This window comes from Micropterus salmoides, unplaced genomic scaffold, assembly GCF_014851395.1.
Source record: "Micropterus salmoides isolate LMB-PRFRI ecotype aquatic unplaced genomic scaffold, ASM1485139v1 Ms_hic_scaffold_22, whole genome shotgun sequence".
NCBI lineage: Eukaryota > Metazoa > Chordata > Actinopteri > Centrarchiformes > Centrarchidae > Micropterus > Micropterus salmoides.
In genome coordinates, this window is record NW_024041373.1 from 7228664 (window position 1) to 7246887 (window position 18224).

The 18224-nt window shown below is 39.6% G+C and overlaps 1 protein-coding gene across 1 annotated transcript in view; it reads right to left on the minus strand.

Annotated features, from left to right (window-relative positions):
* dntt (deoxynucleotidyltransferase, terminal) overlaps window positions 1–18224 on the minus strand; it is an 80874-nt gene that overhangs the window by 54382 nt on the left and 8268 nt on the right. The window contains exons 4-7 of the mRNA XM_038737051.1: window positions 7700–7870; window positions 4807–4878; window positions 4482–4605; window positions 2362–2494 (exon numbers count right to left, since the gene is read on the minus strand). Coding sequence (XP_038592979.1) covers window positions 2362–2494; window positions 4482–4605; window positions 4807–4878; window positions 7700–7870 — 500 coding nt within the window. The remainder of the gene's footprint in view (window positions 1–2361; window positions 2495–4481; window positions 4606–4806; window positions 4879–7699; window positions 7871–18224) is intronic.

The following is an 18224-nucleotide window of genomic DNA, read 5'->3' on the forward strand; positions in this document are numbered from 1 at the left end:
TGTATTTAGTAAAGGGATTACATTTAAAATCAATATTTACATTACAGTTACCTTAACCTCAACAATCTGGGGATCAGTTTGTTTGCTATTTTACTATTTTATTGAGGGTTGATTTCAGTTTGGCCTCTCTGCGGTCAGCTACTGCTAGTCCAGTGGATGGTCCAAAAAGGGGGAAATGCGACTCCAACTGTGGAGACTCCACAGTTGTCGTTTATGTTGTGTGCTAACGTTAGCCCCTGGTGAGCCTACTTTTAGAAATGACCTGATTTCAGATGTTCGGAGACAGAGGGTGTGTGGACAGCAGCTTGACTGTGAGGAACTGCAGCGGTCACTGAAGTAAGCTGGCTGTTGGTGGTCAGTAAATCTCTAAAACGTAGACTGGCTGCTTCTACCACCACAATGTCTTGTTTTATATTTATAAAGATGTTCAATACATGCGCCATATGGATACAGAGGATTTGGAGTTCTTCAAAGGCACCTATGAGGGAACAAACTTAAATTTAGTGATTTTAACACTCTGTTAAATTCAAGGGGTGTTAAAAAGTGGTGGGGACATACGCACTCAGACTAGGGGCATTAAGAGACACTTAGCTTGCAAGATATCCCGATTTGCGATATTAGTTTCACGAGAATGAGATGAAAATATTGTTAAACAATGTTTTAAAGATATCCTCAATGCTGAGATGTATGCATAGAGCAGTCAGGGGGCACTTCTCCCAGGAAATTTTGATCATTAAATACTTAATTTCCTGCATTCTGGTGAACGTTTCTGTACCAATTTATGGTGGAAATGTTTTTATTTACGTAAAAGGAAACACAAAATTCAGACAGCACGTGACATATAGAAATATATAAATATAATAGAATCTAAGTCAGTACAGCTCTCAGGCGTTCTGTGCTGCTTTCAGATCTGTTTCTCCTCAACTTTTGCTGAGGCAACACATATGTAGGCATGATTTAGTCTTCCTCCTCTTTTGTCAGGTTCAAAGGGAAAGAACGGATTGGTGCTGCACGTTTTTGGGTCATTTTATAATCAGCAGCTTGTTTTTTGGACAATGCACTTTTGTTTCTTCTATATTTAAATTGCATTGCATGTTTTCTTAATGTGCAAATAAACCTTTCTAAAAGCGTTTTCATTTGTTATTTAACTGAAAGCTATATTTCAAAACGTTTTTAAACAAATTATGCTTTAAAAAAGTGATGGGGACAAAATCAGCCATTCCAGAAAGTGGTGGGGACATGTCCCCAGCGTCCCCAGTGTAAATGAAACCTATGGTTAAATTTAACTGGCAGTGGCACAAAAGTATTATATCATTTCCTGTTAGATATGTTTTTTTGTACTGCACATGACGCTATAAAGGTTAGTACATAGTAGGCAATATACTGTTAAACACTATACCATACTAAATTAGTATGTAGAATTCAGTTGGACACAGTTAATGACTCATCTTCATTTGAGCTAATTGTGACAGTTGCTTAGCATTTTAGCTTTTGCTAAATTGTTGCTAATTGACACTTGCCACAGTGGTAGCTGTTTTGCAAAAGTTACTTTGTCTCACTTTAAAAGTCAGGCTATGATAATTGTGTGCCAAACTTTGACATACTGGAATATGTTGGAAGACAACAGTGAAAAGGGGAACTTTTATAAGGTTTTTAGAGAACAAAAAGAGAACTCTCCCAGACAACATGCAATGTTTGTAGCCCAAGCACTATTAAAGACCATCAGCTAAGCTGTGGCAGCTCTGTCACCCCTGTTGAGAGGCAAGCGCCTGTCCTTACTGGCAGACTGCTTTTGAATTATTTACCGCACACACCACCGGTTATGGCTGGATTTTTACAACACCACAGATCGGAGTGCTCCAAGCTTACTCAGGCACAAAGCACTGCACATAAAAAAAGAGCAGCACAAAGAGGTGGCGACACAGGGAGGCGCCGGCTGTGAGCAAATAGTTGCTTTACTTAAGAGCACTCACTGAGTGTCTGAGTCTGACAATGTAGTGCATTTCATCGTCTTAACATAAATGCAATACTATGTTGCGAATCATCTGTGCTCTCAACATTCAGTCTTTTTATGATCAAGAACAAAGAGATCATGATCATGTGTTATGTTGTCAAATCAACACATTTGATCTACTAATTCATATCAACTCTAGGATGCCTTTAAGAGCCCAGCTATATTGCTTCTACCCACACACGCTCTGTGACTTGTTGTGTGTAACAGTAGTTTGTAATAAGGATGATGATTCAAGCAGACCACAAAATGAGTTTAACAATAGTGGGAAAGAAAAAAATGCAGGACGGGAAGTACCATTTGATTTAAACTACCCTACGAACACTGAAAGGAAGAGACAAGTCTTGTACCTGCGAAAGCCACCTGTCAGTGCTAGTATGGCGTCCGGTGTGATCACATGGACAGCTTCGTCAATAATGTTCTTCAGGGCTCGGGCCTCTGCTTTGCTGACAGCCCTTGAGATGTCTCCATAATGCAGAAAACCTGCAGGGAAAAGACCATGTGGTTATTAGTCTGGGAGCCAGCCATCAATCATAGCCATTTGCCCTGGGGAAGTGGAGAGTCAGGGTGAATTAAAAGTAAGGTAAAATGTGATATGTTCTGCTGGCTGATAGAAGGCGACCGTCAGCGCATGCCTGCTGCAGAAACAAGACGATTACAGCCACCGTAGATACTGAGCTAAATTATGATTGATGGATAGATGAGTATCTTGTTGATTTCACGCATCTCACTTTGTTTGCTGTTTTTTTCTTTTTTCTGTGCTACATCAAAAGCATCAATTCTCTTTTACTTATCTCAAACCAGGCAGCATTACACCTCCAATTAATTGTAAAATATTAAATAATATTTCTGCCCGTACTGCAATACAGAAAATGGCATAATTCATGTTTCAAGATTTACGAAATACAGTGGAGAGATCAGGGTTCAAACACATTTTCCATGTCAAAAGCTCACATTATTTCTCTGCACGAAGCAGAGACTGCAGTGTTCCGAATGATGGATTATGACCAGTTTGATGAAGATGTCTGTCAGCATAATACATTATCGGATGGAGTTTCAAACTGAATGGGAACCTGCGAGCCGTGTGATGTAATGTTTTGAATTACCACCTCATGCAGTGTTACAGTATGTGCACCCGGCAACATCCTGGGCAGCAGAAGAAGCAGAGAAATGAGGCAGACAAATGAAAAGGTGCATATCAGTATTTCCCTCTGAGACATTTAACCACGTACATTTAAATGCTCTGTGGGATTTCTATCACTGACAACAATTGAGGCTGATATCTACATGTTTGGGTTGGTTGGGTTGCTGTATTCCTGTTCACTCAGCTGTTTCTATAAGATTTGAGTATTTATCACCTCAGAGAATAATCACACAGGAAATATAATCTATAACTTCTTGTACTGCACCTCCTTCAGTCTCCATCGTGTTTTTTTCTTGAACCAAATCATTATGTGTTTGTTTTTAGCCACGCTGCTGACGTCACTCGCAGCATGGCAATGTCAGCCTGACGGCCAGTCCACCACCAGACTGAAATATCTTGACAACTATTCAGTTGACTGCCATAACTTTTTGTGGCAATCTATCCAATAGTTGTAGAGATAATGCTGTCTGGACCTAAGTTGTGAGCCAGTCGACAGACTGACATTGGCATACCTAGAGCAATGCTAGCATGGCTAAAAATATAGACTGTATTGCCTCCATCCCTCCAGCTAAGTTTATACGTCTTTGCTTATCCAAATCTAGAAACAATATCAGAGAATCTCATAAGTGACTCAGCACGATGACCTTTTCTGCTTACACCATCCTCACACAAACTATGTAACACATTTCTGCATAAACCCTTCTGATGGGCTGCCACTAGCAAAGATGAAGATCAAAAACTGCAAAAGATCAAAAGCTAATTTTGGACCTCAACTTTTATCTAATAGTTCAATAGTTCATCCAAAATCAATCTGTAATTAATCTAAATATTATTATTACAAAAGCAATGAAGGATGATTCCCCATAGAAATACTATGATCCAAAATCTTCCTTTGCAAATACCACTAACGTGTGAAATAAATCATAGTTCTCCCACTGTAAGTCAGCGACCTCTCATTGTCTTTGCCTTGATGGCCGTCTCTGCCCAGCTGATTGATGAGAGCTCACGGGAATTTCACAGCGAGCTTCCCCCTTTGCAGTCACTAGTCACTGATTTTTATTAAAAATACCCCTGCTGCCTTTTCCATCGTGTTTTCACTGTAAACTCCCTGCTCGTCACATCTCATCTCACTTTAGAGAAAACACATTACAGACCAAGGCTAACATAAGGAGCCTCCTATGGGACCAAAAAGTACAAAAAATCCCAAATGACATGCGGGCCCCCCTGGAGAAATTTAACGATTAGGTCTTTGAGTCTTCCTTAGAAGCAAACTCGAGATCACATTTTCAGTATATAATTTGTGGAGTCTGTGAGATGTTGATGTACCACTTTGTTGCATCCGGTTTAGATGAATGCTGGGGTCTGCCAGTATGTCGCTGAATGAGCGCAGCCCTCTGCGGTACCACTTCTCAGACGTCTTAGGTCCAACCCCAAACACACTTGTGAACAGCTGGCAGGAAACGAGGTAAGAACGTAATCAAAAAGACATGCTCTGAAATGACAGGCTCTTCTCAGAAGGGGTTAGCATTCAACATTTTGAAGAGCTCTATGTCCTTAAGAGACAGCACATGCAAATCACTTTCACAGCAATTTCTAAAGCAGTAAAATGGAGAACGTAAATGAAGAATGGAGTTGTTTTTCATCTACTGACCTTTAGTGTTTGATACCTTTCATCAGAGAGTATTTTCTCGACTTCAAACGAGCGGCCATATTGAAGGATCTCCTGCAAAAGATAAAAGTAGAGGATATTATTAAGGCAAACACAGTTAGTGTCAGCCTCGGCATGTTGTGCTCTGGTTTCTGTTCCATCAGCAATTAATAAATGGCCTCAAATTGCCGCTCATTTGAAAAAATTTTTCCACTTAAATCAGGTGCTCCTCGTGTCCTCATTTCCATTTCTTTTCAAGAAATAACGACTTTGTTGTTGTGAAACCTGGGATTAATACCGGTTTTATGGCATTCATAAAAAGCCCAAGGTAATGTTTTCCCCAACTTCCATTGTTTGCTGTGAAACAACTTTGTTCCGCGTTTAATTGTCTGCCTCTCCGAGCAGAGCACCGCTAATTTGCTGGTCACATTTTAACTGTCTTCATTATGTGAAGACATAAAATCAGGCAGCATTTATTTAATTAATATCAGCCATCTTCCCTGGGGAAATGTTATAAGTTGATAGTGTTGAAAAGCCTGTATATTTGTGTGCATTTTAAGCTTGTGCATGAAGGGATGACATCTAGTATCAATGAACCAGTGAACCTAAGATCCAGACTGTGTGTACAGTGCAGTTTAAAGCAGCCTTCACTGCTCAATGATGCATCCACCCGTCCACCTCTGTTTTTTAACCCTCAAGCTAAGGCCAACCTCAAACGCAAGGATAATGCTTCCACACACTGCCTGCTCCGGGGAAGACACACTTCTTCTCCACAGTGTCTCTTATACACACAGAAAACACATACTGACTATTCATCCCCAACTCTGCCTCAGTGCTCCCAGACTTTCATGTCAGTAGGTTTATATCTTTTCCCCACTTTGGATGTTCAGTCAGCAGCGAGCGGTTCAGTCGCTGCTGACAGAGTGTCACTCCGATGTTCACAGGCACATCAAGCGTTTTGTTTTTACTCTGTTTGGTTTCACTTTGTTTTTCGTGTCATGTCATTTTCTTTGGTTGAGCCGCGATCTGTTTTTAAAGAGACAACCTAGTGAAAAGAAAACTCACTCGCTGGGTGTACATCTGAATCATGTAAGAACAACAGGGAGAGGTCATTCACAGGCAGTCTAATTTGGTCTCCTGGGATATTTGTGTTATTTTCTTTAATGAATCTGCCTCAGTGCTGACAGATTTGACAGATTTTGAAACTTGCTCTGAGACCCGCCGTGTGTATGTTAGGTTTAATGTGTCAGAGAGTTGGACCGCGGAGCTCACCTTGTTCTCCTACAGGGACTTGGCGTTTTCTCCAAGAAAACATTTCTTGACACTTTCCCTGACAACTCGCCATGATTTCTGCCCTGAGCACGACTGTAGGTGAGAGAATGATTGCCAAGTGACCCAATAAGATTTTTTTTTTTTTTTCTCCCAAAGACGGGTGATGCCTGTCAGTGTGTGTGCTCATGTGTGTGGCAAGTTTTGTTAGCGTGTCTGTCTGGGACTTGAAATTTCAAAACTATTTTTGATATCTTTTTGAAAGATTGAACTCAACATTGAATTTTTTTTTAACCTTCAATAACACACAGCAAATGTGTTCTGCAAGATTAAATTCCACTTCGGTGTCAACTCCAGAGAGCATATTTGTGCAGATTGGTATTGCTAGAAGAAGAAAGACTCAGCTACATTCTTCTTAACAGTGCAACAAAACAATCTGCACAAAATTTGAAGGAATACTCCGCCAAAAAGTATAAAATACTCATTCCATGATGTGAAGAAAAGTTTGTACCTTGCTCCCTCATAGAAGCTTTAATTCTCCTGTGCATAATGACGGTGATGATCTTTTAACCACTGATGATTGGGTTGAATGATAATGTCTAGATGTACTCCAGATTTTATGTTAGGCTGCCACTTGATGTATTTTGTTTCAGTGTATGATTTTAACATTTATTTCACATTATTATATATTTTATGACTTTTATTATGTTTTTATGTATGTTGTGTCTGTGTATATTCTATAGTTCTATGGTTCACCTGGCTCCAAATTTCCCCTCTGAGACATTAAAGTTCTAAGTTGCAGTCAGCTTGGATCAGTTAGAGTGGATTCTAATGGCTACTCAGAGTCAAACCATAAAAATACATATGGTCAGTTTGTTCTAAACACCCATAGTTATCCCCATCACAGCTAAATGCACTACTTCTCCTCCTTATGGCTCTAATGTCTTTTGGATGTTTTCCATAAAAACACCAAAATCGTCTCTCAAGATTTTATGACTTACCTTGTCTGTTGCACCTGAGCCCACTGGCTCTGAATGTGGATGATGTCTTTAAAAACAAGTCGAAAATATATTGTTTATTTTATTTTATGTTCACTAATTTCCTAATTTTTCCTGGGCACTGTAGTTTCAAACAAACATTCCTCCTACGGCAGGAAATAGTGCATTTGTTGGGGACTATTTTAATCTTAATACACATTTTGTGTATTGTATGTAATGTATGAGATGTGTTGAATGTTTTGGAGCAAGTCTTTAACTTGTAAAAGTAGCTTAAAGTGAAAGAAGGTATGTTGATTTATGTTGTTCATTGAATTAATAATATTTGTAAGGTGTAACTTTTAGTTGATTTAATGGCATTATGTGGTGGAACCAGTACAGATGTTGGAAAGATGTACTTGAACAAACAATAGAGTTCATTTGGTTTAAAGTGCGTGGTGAAACTGTCAATGAGTTAAAAGGGAAAAAATGCCCCTAATAAAAGAAAACAAAAGTTTGCTGTCCTATCCATTTAGTATGGCTGCCCACATTAAACACTGACTCATGACAACACTACTCTTATTACATAATACAGATGGATTGGCTGTCAGCTGGAGTCTGAGTGGACTCTGCATGCTGACTCTGGGCCTTACCTCTATGACTGCCTTAGTGTGTTCCCCCAGGCAGGGCAGATCCTGAGTGGCCCCCAGGCACTGCACTGCCCAGGGCAGACTCTTCAGAACAGACGCAGCTCTCCTGAAGGCCAGGCATGGGCCCTCAATCTCGTTGAATTCATAACTCTCTGCCAGCACTTCAAAAGCATCCTACATGGAGAGGTAGGCAAGGACAGGTGAAGGGAGAAAGAAGAATAATATAGAAGATAAGATATCGTTCCGTCTGTAAGATATTGTATAATAAGTATTATACAGCAGGCTTATTTCTTTAAAGTGTTAAAACAAAGGAAAGACAGAAAACTCAGGGCCGAAAGCGCAACCAAGCAAAGATGTGTCAGGTGTGCATTCACATGTGAGATGCACTGACCCGTACAGGAAACCAGACAGTGAACACAACTCCTTCCAGTTCCTTCCTCCTGCCTTTATCACTTCTCGCTGCCCCTGTCACCGTCCCTTTTACTGTACAGTAGGACGTGCCGCATGTTGGTTTTCTTCTGGATGACCGAACAGAGACATTAGAGGCTGACGAACACCAGACAGGAACCTGTCATTTTCCACTTGTTCACAATGGGGCTTCCCGGGGGGGCAACAATGGACTTTCACTTTTTAAAGGCAACATGTTCAAACACTCAAATAGGCTGCAGTCAGGTTTATGGAATGAATGAATCTAGAGAGCAAATATGGCGCACACAACTTTGCCAACTCCACACAATCCTGACCCTACAGCCCCCCGCAGCTCTATGGAGCATCTTAGCGTCTCTCAACTCGTTGAGTTAGTTTTGCAGCCCATACCTTTACAGTTTTGATTGATTTCTCAACAGCATTGTTTCCAGACACAGCTGTTTCCAGCGAAAACATTTCTAAAATCCCAGTGTGCGCTCCCTGATTAGCAACCAAGAGCCAGGATTTGATGGAGACAAACAGAACTGCAAGGGGAATGTTTGACTTACATGTGTCAAGTCTTCAGAAACATGACTCTAAGTGAATGCTAATAGGCCTTTTCACGGAAGACAGTAGCATAAACCGTGGCTCTGCTCTATTTAAGTGTCCCAATTAGCCATGACAGTGTGACAGTGAGCAAGCCTCCACAAAACCATTCAGGTGTTATTACTTTTAATATTTACACCTTTGCTCTTCTTACTACCTTTGCTGTGAAAAAGGGCTCTGTGTCTGTGAAGTGTAAAGAGATGTAACTGTTGGCTAAATAAGGCTTTATAAGGTGTTCATTTAATTTCATCAGTCCTATAGCCTATTCCCACTGTCCCAAAGTGGGGAAAAAATCTGTTAATGCAGGTTTAAATAAGTTAACATTGTGTGAATCTGTCTTAAAATAATAATAGTAGTGCTGAAAAGTGCTGAATTTTGGAGAATACTTGGATGGATTTATCGCAAGGATTACTTGTTCAAATGTTCAGGTGAGTCACACGCATGACCACTGAGTTAAGGACATTTATTATGATTTTAAGATTGTGTGGATATTTAACTGCAATATTTTTTACAGTGCATCATTATGGCATTTAAATAATAGATGCAGATTTTATAGATTTTTATAGATTTTCTGGGTTAATGTCATGCTAGTGGCTATGTGAGGCTGTACTTAAGCATGCTTTGCAACATGCTCACAGTGATGACATTGCTGGTGATTAACATGTATAATGTTAACCATTTCCACCATTGTAGTCTTGCATGTTAGTGCGCTATCAATAATGATAATAAGTACAGTAGTTGCAGGTATTTGGTCATGAACCAAAGCATTGGGTAAATTTAAATTTTTGACCGAATGGTCTGTACAAAATGTAATGGCAAACCACCAAGTAGTCCTCAACTGACATTTCCATGCTGCAAGCATAGCCAAAAAATGTTTTGCAACAAATTCGAATGGCTGAAAATCTGTGTGGGTGGAAATTACTGTGTTTAGATATGTGTCTGACCAAAGATTCCAGTGGGGAAAACTACTTCAGTTTCTACACCTCATAGTTCAGGATCGAGTTATGAGTGAATATTTTTTACATTAAACATTTAATCAATGGATGTTATTGCACTTAGAGAGAATAAATGAGAAAAACACTAAAAAGAAAAAACTTCACTGTCACACTTTCTGATATTGGCATGCAGCTGAACATCTGGCACAGTGTTGAGCTAGCTGTTGCAGAACCAAGTGGAAGAAAACATGTCACCACAGGAGAGCTAGATCACCAGTATAGCCATTCATTAGCTAAACACTTAATATTTCTATGTAGGCTATGACAAAACATTTCAAATGAAATTGCTGTCTGAATGTCTCTGAGATGGAGCAGGTTGGTGGAGTGGGGAATAAAGAGCTGCAGGCGGGTGTTGTGCCTGGAACAATATGAGAACAACCATTATTTTTATTAGACAACACGTTCCTGAAAAATCAGGCTCCTTTAATTGAAGCAAGAAGGTGTAGTTCTCATTAGTAGTAGTTCTAATAAAATGCAAGTAGTTCTTCCTACTCAGCCACCAGCTTAAAAACTCTCAAAAAAGACATTAACAAAAAATGGTCAGATTGTGAACATTTAATCTAACTTCTTAGAAAGGATTGGTGTAGCACATCTAAATTTTAATGGAAAAGTGATTCATTACAATTATCACGTTTCACTCATTTATAGAAGCGCATAACACAAAATGCTAATGTGTCGCCGCATGAAAATAAATCCTCAGAGTTCTATTTGCCAAAACCCCTACGCATTTTTGTGTTATGTGCTTCTTTAAATGAGGGAAATGTGATAATTGCATGTATTTATTTTTCCAAATTGTTGATCTGTCTACCTCACTATGTAGTTTTAATTTGGTGTGTTATTACACTGTACTCCTCCTACAAAAATGTTTTCCCACCCCACAAATTCTTTTATTAGCTTCACAGAAAAGACTAGCGTCATTTCATTTGTCTTCTTTTTAGAAAACCTACTGTGGTGGACCAAAATCCTCTGCCTTCTTTCTACCTTCTATATTACAACATTAACATTAACAACAGCTCTGTGCTATCCAAGCGTCCCAGTAAGTCATGACAGTGAGTGAGCATTCATAATGCCAGGACCCTGAAACTGAAGCATCTAAATAAATAAATAAAGACTGCAGGCGCTACCGATGTCCTGTTGTCACTATGCAGCTAAAGCAGACAATGTTTTTTTTCTCACTGGAATTAACACCACAAGTGACCTTTTCATATAGCATTTATTTGATTCAACATTAATAACAAAAATATTGCTTAGTGAAGCTTTAAGAAAACAGGCAACTGAGTGTGTGACCTTATATAGCAAATAAGCTTAGATATTTATCTCTAATAACTCGACATTTGGGTCAGCATTTCATATTATTCTAACTCTAGCATGCTGCCCTTTTATGTAATGCATGAATTAGTTATGTTTAAGGAGAAGACAATAACTGAAATACAGTTCAGTGAAAACCCATGTGGCCGATAAAACCAGTCTACCAGTGCACAGTGCTTTAACGACAAAGACTAAAAGCCAGGGGCTAAAGCTGAGGAATTCTAAATCCAGGTCCTGTACTTGATGCAGCCCAGTGTGACCAGAGCTCAGGACAGACATATTTATACCTTCGCTTCCTGTCCTCTAGCCAAGCAGCGATCTGAGGTCACTGCACCAGCCGCAGTCCTGTGCAGACATGCAGCCTCAGGTCAGTGAGCAGTAGACGTTCGTCCAGCTCACCCAGGAGACGCACTGACCCGTTTACTACAGCACATGGGAAGGGAATGACTCTTTACATCCCAGCAAACACATACAACACAAACACAGACACATACAGCTGGGCTCTCTTCACAGCTTGCAACAAATGGGAGAAGCAAGCTTGTAATTGGATAGGTGAGAGGGCACGCTTGTGTTGTGCAAGTGTTTAGTGTGCAGGGTGTGTTAGTCTTCTGGATGTGTTTTGGCTAAATTGGTTTGTGGTTCCCGGCACCTCACTAATAAGCACAGGGTAAAATCGATTACCAAAAATAGATCATCCATAGTACAACAAGCAGTAGTATAAGAATGTCTTGTACTTTAAACCCAATACAAGATACTCAGAGGGAAATGAGCTATATCATCTCTACATTACATTAACTCATTTAGCTGACGCTTTTTATCCAAAGCGATTTACAATTACTGGATATGTCAGAGGTCAGACACCTCTGGAACAACTAGGGGTTAAGCGTCTTGCTCAGCGACACATTGGTGGATGTGTCACAGTAGGAAGTGAACCCGGGTCTTTCACATCAAAGACATGTGTCTTCTCCACTGTTCCACCGCCACCCGGCACTCTAATCAAAATAATGCAAACTGATAAGCATCCCCGCCCATCCATTCCCCTTCTCTATCAAAAATGAAGGTAGGTATAAAACCTGAGAACTTGTAGAAACAACATGAATGCAAGTAGAAAAAAACATTGCTGTCACGTGGTTATGTTCTTAATTTCGAGCCACTCACACAAACAATACACTGTTGTTGCAAATCTACCCCAGTCATTAAGTCTTTTAGCTGATCTACGCTAAGCTAAGCATCGTCATATCAACTATGTCAATGTTGTTGGCCCCCAAGTGGCCAAAAAGATATAATTATTGGAGGTTGAACTCCTTGGAGCAAACGTGTGAATTTCCCAAAATGATGGTGTATTTCTTTAAATCAGGTCATGTTTTTTTGATACTAGTGGAGTGACATAATTGCATTATTGCTTCTTGTTGCAAAATCACACTCAAGCAGAACACCCAATTATAACTACATCACTTGTAGGAAAACTGGATTTTAAGACCTTACACACAGACACACGCTCTCTGCCACCAGTCTGTCAACTGTCATGTTGTCTTAGCAGCTGCATGGAGTCAGCGCTGCGGGCTCAAAAATCCACCCTGCTTATGCGTTCATCTAATTAATGAGGAGTTAAGGCTGATAGCGGGACTTGGTGCGCAGGGACGTTGATATAGCGTGCCGATTTACCCCCCACCACCGGATATCACGGACATGCCCGCAAGTCATGTTCGCACAGCAGCCCGCCTCCCTGCATGCACCAAAAGGAACCATGAAAGGAGGTCAGAGAACCCACTGAGAAGAGTTTTAACACGATTAACAACTAGGAAATGGATTTTATCTATCCCATATCTAATGAATAAGAAGTGGGCATGATTCTGGATTTATTTTCCCTCATGTAATTTTAAGGTTTACCTCAAGATGAAGAAGTTTTGTTTAACTTCTTTTTCTACAAACACCTATAAAGGAAAGTTAAAAGTGTTGAAATATGAAATATGATGACATCTTTATACATCTTTCCAAAAGAGTGCTAAATAAGCACTTTTGACCCATTTCTGATCCTTATTCTGTAGCTTTCTGTTTGTTAGCTCTTTAATTTGTGAATGTTAACTCCATGCATTTAAGGTTCGGTGCACCCAACTCCTCATCCGTGGCATTCCTCCTATCAATATGTTGGTGGGGCTTGTGCTAAAGAGAAACAAATTCAAGATGTTGAGCCCTTTCTCTCTGTACCTCCTTGTCTCACACACCTCTTTCCTCCCATATTAGTCATCAAACTGTGTGTGTCTGTCTGTGTTGGCTTGCGCGTGTGTATATGTGTGAAGAGAGAGAGAGAGAATAGACACCCGATGCTGCGCGTCAATCAACCAGGACACAAATGTCAATTTTTGTGTCGGCGTACGTCAGGCTTATGGTGAAATAATGACAGCAGAAGGCTCATGGCTAAGAAGATAAAAAAAAATAAGGAGAGAGTTGTGACTAGTGCACGTACACGCACAAAGACAGTGTGGCTTTCCCAGTCACAACGAGCGCAAGACAGCAAGAGACAACAAGAGTGAGAAGAGAGCACAGTAAGAATGGGCAGATGGGTTAGGGGGCATAACAAAAGGGCAGGTAGAAGTGCTACGGGATGGAACGAGTGTGAGGAAGAGATGGTTAGGGATAAAGAGGGAGCGGGGATGAATAAATCAATAGTGCAGGGCTGCTGCTTGGATCCGGATGCTCCCCACCTCCCCTCCTTCCTGAAATCTTCGCAGGTTTGTTTCCTTTGACACTCCCTCTGTCTGTCTAATGGATGCTTGCAGTTGGGTACACAAACAACAAACACCAACATACAGTCACATTCACATGAATAAACATACACATCATTTAAAGTCCCTAGATGTTTGCCTCACTACATTGTGTCATTGTAAACCAAATTGGTTTGTTTGGTCAAATAAACTTGTTTTTGGTAGTGGTGAAAATTGTTTGTACTTTGGTAAGACTACTGGGTAAGACTTCCATTTCAAATATTGCTTGTTTATTTAAATACAGATACTGTACATCCAGATGTTGAACAGTCGCACTGTGCTAGGATTGTGCCTCGTCATCAGTGGCATTGATTGCAGATGTTCAAGGAATAGTTTTTTGGAAATACTCATATATGCATGTAGATAATTAGGTAACAAAACTCTCTAATTATCACATGTTTGACCATGCGAATGAAGCTGGAGTAAGATGGTGATTAGCTTAGCTTGGCTTAGCATAAACACTGAAAAGAGGGGGAAACAGCTAGCCTGGCTCTGTCCAAAGTTTTAAAATATGCCTAAGTGTAAATTATTGTATGTCTTTACTAGGGCTGATCCCCAATAGTCGAAGATTCGAGGCTTCGATGGGCGGAGCCTGATTCGACTGTCAATCTCACAGTCGAAGCTTCACAGTGAAACAAGGATCATGCCATTTTGGTGATATGGGGGTGCTCAACGTCTGATTTTCTCCCAATAAGTTACAATTAAAACAATTAAAACAGCCTATTACAATATACATTTCAACATTTAATGCTGTAAATAAACATCTAAAAAGAAAAAAACTTTCAATAAATGTTTTTAAAAGTGTGTAAATAAATCCAAAACTGTAACCCTAACCCTGGGTCGTCAGTGCACATGTGTAGGCGTAGCGTGTGTGTGTGTGGTGGCGGAAGAGGAGCACTTGCTGAAGAAACTGAGCCCCGGCTTCACTGGTGTTGTGCTACACGTTTTGACAAATAAAAGCAGGTCTCAATTAGAAGCCTGGTCTGATTTTATAAGTTCATTTAATGTATAAATAAATATAACTGTTTAAACTGTCTATGGACATGCTACCCATCGTACATCTGTTAGATTCCCCAAAATTCAATTGTTTAGTTAATTTTATGGAAACAATGAGTTCTTGAGGCTGGCCTAGATGGGCTGTCAAATCATCATCAAATCAGTGATTCGTAAATGATACGTTATCTGATAGCTTGATTTTTAGTAATATTCATACTGGTTGAAATAAACAATTTGATTTGGGCCTATTTCCCCTCTGAGCAAGGGTTTTGTGTAAAAGGAATTAAAGGATTGTCCCATTTAGCCTGTCCCAAATATAGGCAGGGTGAGTTCAGTGATTGAAGCAAATAAATGCCTGGGCTATTAATTGAAGTTTTACAATACTACAGCACTTGTTATTAGGAACTGAAACCTTTTAGAAAAAATAATCTTAACAAAAAACAATTCATATGTTTGACAGTTCTGTTGCAGCTTGTTTTTTTGTTTTTTTTCATTTAGTTCCATTATATTGATCCACGCCTCTAAAAATGTTTTCACCGTTCGGCCCCCTCTCTGTTGTACAATTATTGTATTTTGAGCTCCTTTGTTAGCACTGGGTATCAATCAATCAATCAAAATTTATTTATAGAGCACTTTAAACATCCAAAGTGGACACAAAATGCTGTACAGAAAAACAATAAATAAATGAAAACATCAAAGACACTAAATACAAAGCTTGCACGATGTATGAAATACAAGTAACACCCATACAATAAAACAATAAAATCAGTACGATCAAAACAAGAAATGTCAATTTCAGTTATCAAAGGCCAAGGAAAAGAGGTGGGTTTTAAGAAGAGACTTAAAAACCAACAATGAAGATGCATGTCTAATGTGCAGAGGTAGATCGTTGCTGCTACAGCAAAAGCTCAGTCCCCTTTGAGCTTGCACTTTGTTTTGGGCAACCTCGGCTGACCTGAGAAAACAGGTGGGTCTGTCTGTCGAGCTTAAGGTCAGAGTCGATTTTAACCCCTAGGTTAGTGATTGTTAGCTTGATGTACTGACATCTCTGAACCCAGATTGACAAGGGGGTCAACAGTGGAATAATATACCATGCTTCCTACGTATGGAACCAAGTGGGTTAAATGTTAAATGTTAAACCTTTTTTGCACCTGCATGATGTACATCTCTTACTATGGGAAAAATCATAATCCTTCTTGCTTGTCCCAGATAGTTTAAGGTCCCTTGTTGTGGAAGTTCTGCAGAGTTGTTTTCACTCTGAAGTGTGCATTAGTAACATATAACCCTACCTCTGGGGAAAAGTCTTCTATTAGTAGAAGCTTTGAAGTCACAGAAATCTTTACCTAAAAGCATGTAATTTTCAGTTTTCAGTTTTTGTTAGTATACACGCTATGAATTGTGCAAAGCTTTTGAAGTTGCAAAAATGTCAAATAATTGTAAAAAAAAACATTCAGCAGCAGTCTGAATTGTATGAGTCAAGTGCAAATGTTGGCTTTGCAGGGGCTTTCTTTTTTGCAAATAATATAAAGATAGCCAAATAAATAATGAAAATAAAACCTCGGGATGTCACTTAAGGACAAACTCATATGGTCGTGGTTGCTAGGTGACAGTGGCACTGGCTAGCCATGGCACACAGCAGTGCATGTAATAAACATTACTTGGCCATAAACTGGACTATACTACTGTGTGTTTGAGCCAGGTGAGCAGCCTGAAAGGAGCCAGATAAAAATGTAGCCACATCCAGGTATTTAACAATGTGGTTTTTGTGGTTTTTAATTATTCTCACCAGTGTCTATCACCACTGGGTGACATGTTTCTCCACCACCGCTCATCACTACAATGCTGTCAACTGACGTCTAATTTTCTAATGAACTTTATTGACTGCGTTAATAAAGGGGCTGCTGAAATCCATATTTGGCCACATTCCAACACTGTGACGTACATGACTTGACGGCAAGGACATCAACCAACTAATGCCAGTATAATTGCAGTATATCTGCAATTCTAATTCTCCTACAGTGATATATCAGAATCATAACAAAACTCCTTATTCTCAAAATTCTCATAATCGGCAAATTTGTCAAAAAAAAATGTATTTGAAAGAATAACTTTTTTATCATATCAGTTATCATGTGCCTTACAAAGATTACCAAAATAGAGGAAATGATTATCAACTTTTGAATTTGCCACTACATCACAAAAACATACAAGCACATACCAAGCTGCATACCAACACAAAGACGTACATACCCACATGCATAAATACAAACATAAAGACAGACACATACACTCACACTGATTACACATTTTAAAGTACCTCAGTCACCTCAAAAGCTTGTTCATTAGACATGTATTCACAGAGATTACATCATTATTGTGCCTTGCAATCACGCAGACAGCAGGAAAGATCAAGGATAGTTTTACTATCGTGGATCAATAGCTTGCCCCTCATCAGCACTGCAACAATACAGTAGATCATATGATATGTCTCCTGATTTGCTCTTGTGCCGAGACTTGGTTTGCCAGTAACAGCATTTATCTTCCTCGGTGGAGAGTTTTACCTGTGGCTTTCTCAAGACCACATCTAGAACAACCTTTCTCTCTAATCAGAAAGTCTTCTTTGATGTGGCTTTATGTGGGGATAATGAGTTAATCACGGGGATGGGGGAAATTGAGTGGGATTGCTAATTATGGAGTTAATGCTGCGGAAAGAAACAAGGGATAAGAAATTGAACAGCAGCCCTCCCCAGGTGAGATGCGTGTGGGTGTGCACATCTGTACTTCTCTGTCCATGTGGACAACACATGCATGCACACGTGGGTTAATTTCGGTACACGTGTGTGTATCTATTATGTACATTTACCATCACTGGGAGGTAAAAAGTCATTATGAAACAGATGCCTCACAGGCCCTCGGTAAGCTATGCTTAATAGGTCTTACAAAAACTCATCAGCGGGCCTCCACACTCCCACACAAACTCACACATAAGTTTGCCAGTCACTTCACAGGGATATTGCACATTTCAGACCTTCGATTTCATATACTGTGTTAAATATGGCATCAAAAAAGTGCTTCCGTGAATGATCACAAAAAGCAAAATTGAAATGAATGAAATGCAAGGAGTACACCAATGCTGATGTGTTTTTGTATGTATTCTTTTAGCAAGTGGAATTTCCTTTAGTTCACTGCAGTGCAGTAATGCAGTAATTACTTTTTATTATGAATTAATCTGCCAGTTCTTTAATGATGAATTATTATCTAGATTAATTTCTTAGTCTACAAAATGTCAGAACAAATGAAAAATGTCCATCATAATTTCCCAGAGCCCAAAAGAGCATCTTCAAATTGCTTGAGTTTTCTTCACTCCAAAAGCCAAAGATATTCTGTTTACAATGATCAGCTAATCTTTGCAGTAGTACTCACAATACTTTTTTGCAGTGGTTTATTGTGTGC